General features: G+C 31.9%; 1 protein-coding gene across 1 annotated transcript; it reads right to left on the bottom strand.

Moving 5' to 3' along the window:
* Positions 1-519: 519 nt before the first annotated feature.
* Positions 520-1,504, bottom strand: LOC134262610 (cerebellin-3-like). Its single transcript, XM_062744991.1, has 2 exons — positions 1,306-1,504; positions 520-932 (listed from the first exon to the last, which is right to left on the bottom strand). Exons 1-2 carry the CDS (start codon positions 1,502-1,504, stop codon positions 520-522), a joined length of 612 nt encoding a protein of 203 aa, XP_062600975.1.
* Positions 1,505-9,591: the final 8,087 nt, after the last annotated feature.

The raw sequence follows: 9,591 nt of genomic DNA on the forward strand, positions 1-9,591 counted from the left end.
GGATAAATTTTTTTTATATTTCTCATTAATACACAACAAGATTGCAACTTTTTCTAAGGATTAAGAATAAGGTTAAAATTTGTGAAAGTGCAAGGATGTGTCAATCAAACACGCAAAAAATTTGAAGTTTTAATAACTTCTGAATGAAATAAGACTTTTGATTAATTTTTGTGTGAAATTCTATTAAAATATGTGAGTCGTAATATTATAGAGAAAATATTGACTTCAAATCTGTGTCCAAGTACCTTTAAGTTCTTAATGCTACTATTCACTTCCTTTAATATAAGTACAAACCAGTGGAGCTACAGTCTGGACAGAGACTTCTGGTTTTCTTTTTTTATTGATCGTGCTATCAAGATTATTCCTTAGTCACATGGATATGTCATATTCTGGTTTAATCAGGGTGATTCAAGAATCATCTTCACAATATACATGTATTGCGGTATAGAAAAAATGTATTGATGGCATAATTGTGTTCTCCAGGATTTTAATTTTTCACTGTAAATTTTTAAATCTATCTCAAAAAAGTAAGAATCCCGAGAAGCTGTTTATAGTGAACTGAATAGGAACGGATTGGCCAGTAGTGTCCCAATGTGATTTAATGCATACTCGATCATTTTTCTCCAAAGCGAGAATCACCATATTGCCTCCGGCGTCATACCTCCCTGCGGGATTTCCCGCGAGTGCTTCAGCTACAGGTATATAATTAAGATATAAAAAAACACGCAGGTATTTATACGATGGTGTTTCGACAGAGAAGTAAAAAGCATAATTTCCAGCCATTGGTGCCGTGAATATTCCTGTTTCAGAATCATATCCTCCTCCTACGTTATTTAATACCGACTTAAAGATAATTATTTCCCCTCCTGTTGTGATTGTTTGACGAACAGTCCTGTCTGCAGTTGCTGAAAAGGCCACCATTTTCCCATTCACTAAAAAATGATAAATATTTCATAGCTTATATTTTTTTTTAACTTGAGGCCATCTTAAAAAAAATGTTTGGTTGTTCTTTCCCAACCGTTTGACTAAAAAATGTTGGACTCAAATCTTTTTGTACACTCTTAGATCACGAGTTTTCTTCTCTCTATTCCTTTTTTCCTGTCAATGAATATGTTGAAATTTTATTGAAAAAAATTTTTCGCACCTACCTACACACCCAATAATTTTATCCTGAAACGATGGAGGGCAAACAAACATTAATTTAAAGATGGCCTAACAATTCAATTACTGTCTTTTTTATTTTCAGTCTGAAATTCAGATTGATTACAAATATTTAGATCAATTGTATACAGTTAGTTTACTTACTCTGATTTACTTGACACATTTCTTCTCCCATTTTCATAATTCGCTTTTGTAATAGAAATATTTCTTCTTCCATTTTCATGACTCTCTTTTGTAAGTCGTAGTATTCTTTATGTGCATCATACAACAACTGACTTTTTGTTTTTTGTATGACAGATATCTGTATCCAGACAATAACAAATATTGAGCTTATCCAATGCATGACTTTAAAAAAAAACAATCAGTTGATGATGGCAATGGAAATTTTATAGGACTCGCAAAAAATATCTCTCGACACTTTTCGGGAGCAATGACTTCACACTAAATGAAACATTCCTGAAATATTCATCTGATTAACATTTTCTGAACAAGGAAGACTATAACATTTCCCCTTAACAATGTCATAATTCAGACACGAAATTCTATCGAGAAAAAAAATCATCTGACTTTCTAAGAAACTTGCTTGTAGGTTTTGCAAGAATAACACGTAGTTGTTATATTTGTTGGTACTGTAAATCAATCCCCCCAGTCTACTTTTCCCTACTGAATTTTAATAGTTTTTTATTTAACTACCGGTAGATAACCTCTATACTAATGAAAGCATTTTAGACCCTTATATTCTTATAAATTGAAAAGACCCTCATCAAGGCTCAGTCATGCACACCTTAATTGATGGCGACTAGCAGACGTCAAGCGTATTGCGGAAATTTGATCCCCGTTTTACTCAATGGGATTTTTGATTGGCGAATACAGGTTCAGGGGTATATATAGTTCTTGTCTTGTCCGTCCGTATTAGTTTTTTAGGAACGACTTTACTTAGCGGTCCCCGGAAAAACGCGCTAAAATGTAGTGTTGCCGAAGGCGACCTCTCTGTATATGAGATCGCGTGAGCGATCGAAAAAAAAAATTACGAGGTTTTTTGGCCTTTTAACCCCAAAATCTTCAAAATCTTTCAAAATCTTCGTTTTTAAACGTAGCTTTTAACCTCGTTCTCTGACAAAAATTAAAAAATATTGTTTATTCATGGAAAAAATCGCAAAGTACAATTCTAAACGAAGTGCGCGCGGTGCATGCTTGGTGTAATTTCTTTCGGACTTAGCCATTCTTCCATGTAAACAAACGAACGAAATGTCTTTAAAGGTGAAATAAATGATCTTGGAAAAATCCAGAAACACCTGAATTTCTTAACTTATGAAAAGAAGGAGTTACTTTCTTATACATCGGATGGTATGCAGGGACTAAGACGTTTAGACGAAATCTCCCGGGCAGATGCTAAACTAACCCTTATCAGTCGAAAAATGTGCGAAGACTAACCCTAATCTCTCGGATAGATACGAGACTAACCCTAATCAGTCGAATACTAGTGCAAGGACTAACCCTAACCTCAGGTGGGTGCTAAACTAACCCTAATCAGTCGAATAGTGTGCAAATTTAATCCATTTTAGATGAGTGACCTAAGTATTACATCATAGTCCAATGAGCGCGAGGATCTTGCTGATCTGGGGACCGGTAAAGTAAAGTCTAAAAAAATCTACCCGTTTTTTATGTTTATGTGTTCGTTCGCAAACGATTTCTTGCCAGTATTTTTGGACTTAGCAGTGTTGCGGCTTTTATATTTCACAGGTCCATTTCTTGCAAAATAACCTACTTCTTCATATCACAACTTTGACCATGACCTCGGAGTTTGAATGGCATTTGAGAAACTTCAACCTTTACAATAGACTGTCATACGGGAATATCCATGTTTCACACAAAAAAAAAAATGTTTTTGCTGTGTCTATGCAATACGTAGATGTCCACAATTAAGGAATGTTTTTAATTTTTGTGTGAGTTATTGGTGTGTAAATCACATAGACTTGTCACAAAGGCATATTTCATGAAGCACGCTAGCGCTTCATGAAAAATATGCCTACGTGACAAGTCTATGTGATTCACACACCAATAATTCACACTAAACTTAAAAACATTCCTTTTATTTACAATTTACATGTTTTGAAGCACCAAAAATATACTCAAAATTTGAATTTCTCGATGCCCTATATCATTGTACTTTTACTAACGTCGCTGTAGCTTTATTGTGACGTGACTGTTGCCTCATTGTGACATCACGTTAGCGAACGTGTCTCTGTGTATATTTTTACGCGTAAGTATACATGAAAATGGTTTTCAAACCAATTTCCGGGAACTAAAAACTCTACTGGCCAATCCGTTCCTATTCAGTTCACTGTAAACAGCTTCTCTGGATTCTTGCTTATTTGAGATAAACCGTTCACGGTAGCCTAGTGGTAGAGCGTTCGCTTCGTGATCGGGAGGCCCGGGTTCGATTCTCGTTCGCGGCGCCGCGTCAAACCTAAGACAAAAAAATTGGTAGCGACTTCGCCAAGCGCTCGGCACCAGAAGTGAAAGTCACGGGTCTTTCGGATATGACCTTAAAAACGTAGGTCCCGTGTCACGGTAGGCGCTGGCACGATAAAGAACCCTCACTGCTCAATGGCCCTGAGTGCCGAGTATAAGTCTAAATTTGAAGCCCTTCACCGCATAAGGTGACGTCTCCATATCAGTGAAAAATTCTCAAGAGGGACGTTAAACAATATACAATCAATCAATCAATCTTATTTGAGATACATTAAAAAATTTACATTGAAAAATTAAAATCCTGGAGAACACAGTTATGCCATCAAAACCGCAATACATTTATATTGTATATATATATATATATATATATATATATATATATATATATATATATATATATATATATATATATATATATATATATATATATATATATATATATATATATATATATATATATATAAAGGTATTAAACTAAATGCAACTTCGCCAGAAATAAAAAATCTACAACATGCGGATGGTATAACTTTAGCTTTAAAAGATATATCCTCACTAGAAACAGCAATTGAAATTGTTCTCACTTTTTGCAACCACGCTGGATCAAAAATTAATCTGAGTAAAACACAATGTATACTTTTAGGTAGTCTCAAAGATAGGCATTCAAATGTGTGCGGTATCAATGTAACCAATGATGCTGTTCGCTGCTTAGGAATTTTTATTGGACATGATAAAGATCAATGCTACAACTTGAATTGGATTAAAATTTATGAGGATATGGAAAAAATGTTTGAATCATGGAAAAAGAGAAAATTAACAATTTTTGGAAAGTCTTGTGTAGTAAACTCTTTAGCTATATCAAAGTTAATATATGTTGGCTCAATTTTACCCATTCCAGACAACAAGTTGATAAAAAAAATTAAAAAGTAGCGTATTCAATTTTATATGGAACAAACGAGATAGAATTAAGCGAGACACTGTTAACGGCAAACAAGAAGATGGTGGAATAGGATTAGTTGATATCGAACTGAAATTAAAGGCCCTAAAGGCATCTTGGGTAACAAGACTAAGTGATGAATCTTGCATATTAAATAAAGTCATAAAGGGATACCTTAGCGAAGTGAATATAGATATTAATTATTTATTATTTTATTAACATTGTCTGAAAAAAAAATCGAAAAGTTCTCACTTATATCTAAATTGCCTACTTTTTATAAAGAAATATTCTGTTATTTTAATGAAAGCAAAAAGGAAATACCAGTATCGAATTTATCTAATGTCAAATTGGCACGACAACCACTTTGGAATAACATTTTGTATCAATTTAAAAGTAAAACGATATGCTTCACAAATTGGATTGCAAGTAATATTTTGCATACGAAAGATCTCTTTGACGAAAATGGTAATTTTAAAACATTACAAGAAATTTCAAATCTATAATAAATAAATCTAATTTGTTGTGTGAATACAAGATTTTAAATAATGAAGTAACTAAACAGAGTAATATGTTTGATATGAAGTGCTGTGCTTTTACCAAGACAACCTCTGAAAATTCATTCAATTTTAACAGTGGTCTTCATTGTATTACAGATAAAAAATGTAAGTTTTTCTATGAGAATATGCTGTCTAAAAAGTTTAAATATCCATGTTATCAATCAATATTAGGTCGAAAATTTTGTGTTAGTAAAGAACACTGGCGCAATATTTATAGAAATAAAATCAAACTCATGTATGATAAACGTCTGAGTGAATTTAATTATAAATTGCTTAATAATATTCTATGTTGTAATTCTTTTTCACAAAAATGTAAATTAAGAACAAATGCAAAATGTGAATTTTGTGGAAATGAAAATGAAGATATCAAACATCTTATTTTTAATTGTAATAATGTAAAAGGTGTATGGCAAAAGTTGAATATTGTTATGAACTTCGATGTGCAATGGAAACATATTATTATAGGATTCTACTTGGAAACAAATTCAAGAATTCTTTTTTATAATACTTTTATATCATATTTGGCATATAAAATATATAAATTTAAAATGAAATGTAGAATAGAAAATATCATACAAGAAAAGTCCATGTTAGAAAAAAGCATTAGAGGTTCATTAGAAAAAGATATAAATTTCATGTTAAATTTGTCAAAAACATACATGTTTAAAAACCAAGTTAAACTTTTAACAAATTTGTTATGACTTATATTTTGTATTTTTTTTCTTTGTTGTTTTTATGCTGGTTAACCAAAATACTCGGGTTAACTGGCAATTGTAAATGGGTATTGATGAAAATTGTGAAATAAAAGATAAAAAAAGTTAAAAAAAAAAAAATATATATATATATATACACACAATATACATGGAACATTATAAATTGTGCATGTAAAAAAAACCAATGTCTTTTATATGTACTTTAGATCAGTGAGCAATAAACGAAATATAAAATTTAAGTGTATCTATTTAAAAAAAATAATAAGAGGTGCGCCTATTTGAGAAAAGATATTTGAATCTTGAAAGATTCTTGAAAATTCCGCGAATTCAACATACAGTGAATAATTCTTTAAAAGATTTATAAGGATAAATTGACGTTTTATCATTATCTGTAATTAGATTCTTTATATTTATTTCAATGTTTCATTCTGTACAAACACAAAGGCAGATATTTTTTGACTTCAAATAGGGACCAGTCCAATGTTTTCTATTTATTCATTCGGGTTCAATAATCGACACAATATATAGACTTGACCTTCCTGTCTGATATGGGTGATATACATACATATATAGACTTTTGTAAGATAGAGACGGGAAATATCAGTCTGAACAATATATACCTAAAGAAAAATGCTTGCAAGTACTTTTTAAAAGAGTATGTATTTTCCTTTCCGCGAATTCAAACGACCGCGATTTGATGAAAATTGATCAAATTGCGAACCTTTTCGGCCCCGATTTTAACCATGCCATACAGTACTTTGGTATGTAACAGCGGAAATCATTCAAGAACTTTATTACGATATGTAAACTTTGTAAAGGACCATTTTTTTGTATTCTTGTATTGTTTTTATGAATATTCATTGTCGTTTACAACACATGTGCACGATAAGATATTTCAATAACAATATACAGTAAAACTCGGTTATAGCGAAGTCCTTGGGACCTGTGGATTTAATTCGCTAAATCCGTAATTCGTTATAAACGTATAACGCATTCGTTAAACCATATAAAGCGAATTCTCAATATGCATGTTTTCCTTCAAGTATTAGTACGAAATATGTTAGGGAAGCAAATATTACAAAATTAAAGAAACCTTCGATAACTAAGGTTTTATTGTGAATTGAATTATATATACCATTCAATAAACAAAAATAACTCGGTTTAATTTTTCAAATTTTGAGATCTTTGAAAGTTCGTTATAAAAGATGTAAATTTCATTATATTTAACTTCAACGGGACCCAAAATCAGTTCGCTATATCCATAAATTTATTATATCAGAGTACGTTATAACTGTAAAATTTTACGTTATAACTGTAAAGATTTGTTAAGAATTTTGCCGGGGACCCAGAAAAACTTCGCAATATCCGTGAATTTGCTTTATCCGTGTTCGTACTAAACGAGTTTTACTGTATCGATATATTTATGTCAAAATATCTAATTTATAATTTTTTATTGCTACATGTATAATCAAATATATCGATATAATTTAATCTGGTACATATGTCAAAATTTTTCAAATCAATATTTTGTTTAGTCGATTTTACAATAAAATCTAATAAACAGAAAAAACGCCTTAAATTATGAAAAAATATTCAGATATAACACAAAATATAAGTAAAAGTAAATAGTCATTTTTATGTTAATAAGACATTAAAATGTAAGACTAAATATGAAGTTATTACACAAAAAGTGCAGAGCTTTTTACGCTTCCTTAATCCTTAATTAAGCTCATTTTTTGAATTGTATAAATATATGTTTTTACATACTTAAATAGCAACTTCTTTTGTTTAGTAAATTTTATTGCTTTAATTCTTATCGACTGAAATAATTGATTTTTCAGATCTTGATCGAAAAAGATATTTAATCATATGAATATAGTATTCTCCAAAAGTGCATAAAACAATACAAATTAAGAGCAGAGCAAACACGGACCCCCGAAACAACAGAGGTGGGATCAGGTGCCATGGAAGAGTGAACATCCCCTGACCGGTCACACCCGCCGTGTGCTCCTTGTCATGATCAGGGAATAACGGAAAAAATCCGTCGTCAATTCAGTGTATAAAAAATGGACTAACAATTGGTATGAAAAACGTCAGTCAGCATTTGACTCAATGATAAATTGTATTTGCTGACAAGGTCATTGAATCGACCATAGAACTTACGAAATGATGACTTCAAACGAGACTGCTGATATTCTTGATTCATCAGCTTGCTTGTCAAAAATTTACCTCGTTTCAGAAATTGTTCATACGTAGAGCATGCTCTTGCGTATCGAATCAACTGAGATATATATACTCCGTATGCAGGTGATGAAGGTATATTGCTGCATAAGTAAGGGAAGTTGACGATAGAAAAGTTAAAGTCATCACGTTTATCATATAGTTTGGTTGTTATATTACCATTAGCGTCTTTTTCAAGTAAAATATCCAAGTATGAAACAGAAGTGTCAGACTCTGTGGTATCTTATATCTCAAGCTCACAAGGATATATCGTATCGACATAGGAATGGAAATTACCATTGTTATTGACAATACGTCGTCGATATATCTAAATGTCGAGTTGAAGGCCACAGCAAGTGTTTTCTTCTTTTCACGCATAAGATTTTGCATAAATTCTGCTTCATAGGGATATAAAAATAAGTCTGCTAATAACGGAGCGCAATTTGTACCCATGGGAATTCCAATAGATTGTTGGAATACCTGGTCTCCAAAAACCACATAGATATTGTCAATCAGAAACTGAAGCATCTACTTGATGTTAACTTCAGAGTATTTATGTGGGGAATTGTTGTGTATAAAGTTGAAAAGTCGTAAATTTTTAAGCTGGTGATTTTTGTAAAGTCTTGTGATTTCAGATTGTCCAAGAGTTCTTTAGAATTTTTAAGTATCCACATCTGATTCACACCACTTCTTGAATATATAGTTGAACAGTACTCTTTAAGTTTTTTTCCTTCAGTACTGTCATTATCTTAGTGAGGAGTAATGAAAAAGGCTTGGTTGAACATTTACTGGAACCTGCAATGTATCTTTGTTTGTAAGGATTCTTATGAAGTTTTGGAATCCAATATATATATAAGGTAGTTCAAATTCATTTTGGCTCTGTGGAATATTAAAGTATTCAAAACTGACTCGTGATTTTGAAGAATTTCTTCCTTAGAAAGGGAAGTATGAGTATAAGTAGGATTACCATTTGTAGAATTAAATCCAAGTTCTTCTAGAATGCAATTAACGTAATGAACCTTACAAACGAAGACAATGTTGTTACCTGCTTTGTCGGCAGTAACCACTACGTACTGATCATGTAATCTATCTAATTCTTTTTTCACTTCTGGTTTATTGAACACAGAAGGATAGATGGTTTTCATTTTGCCCCTCAATCTCCTAATACGCGACTTCAACATAGATCTAATACATTTTATCAATTCTGACAAGCTAGGTGTCAACGTCTTCTTTTTCATATCTGGCCCATAGTCTGACGTAATTTTCAACAGAATCCATAATATTTATGAAATTCCGACGTCAGTTGAAGGATCGGGGTTCCCTATATTTAGGACCTTTCAAAAGTAAGTGATCTAAGGTCCTCATTACTAACTATATTTATGTCACCTGTAATAACGTGTCCAGCAGGACTATAGTTATAGGGCGAAGAAGAACATGAACATGAAGGAGGATTATATTTCAGATAGTCGGTATCCAGGCAATATAAAGTGTTTTTGTAAGTGAAAAGTTTGGAAGCGATGGTCGATGTATA

Source organism: Saccostrea cucullata, unplaced genomic scaffold (genome assembly GCF_032062105.1).
Source record: "Saccostrea cucullata isolate Sc308-1 unplaced genomic scaffold, CSIRO_AGI_Scuc_v1 ctg11312, whole genome shotgun sequence".
Taxonomy (NCBI): domain Eukaryota; kingdom Metazoa; phylum Mollusca; class Bivalvia; order Ostreida; family Ostreidae; genus Saccostrea; species Saccostrea cuccullata.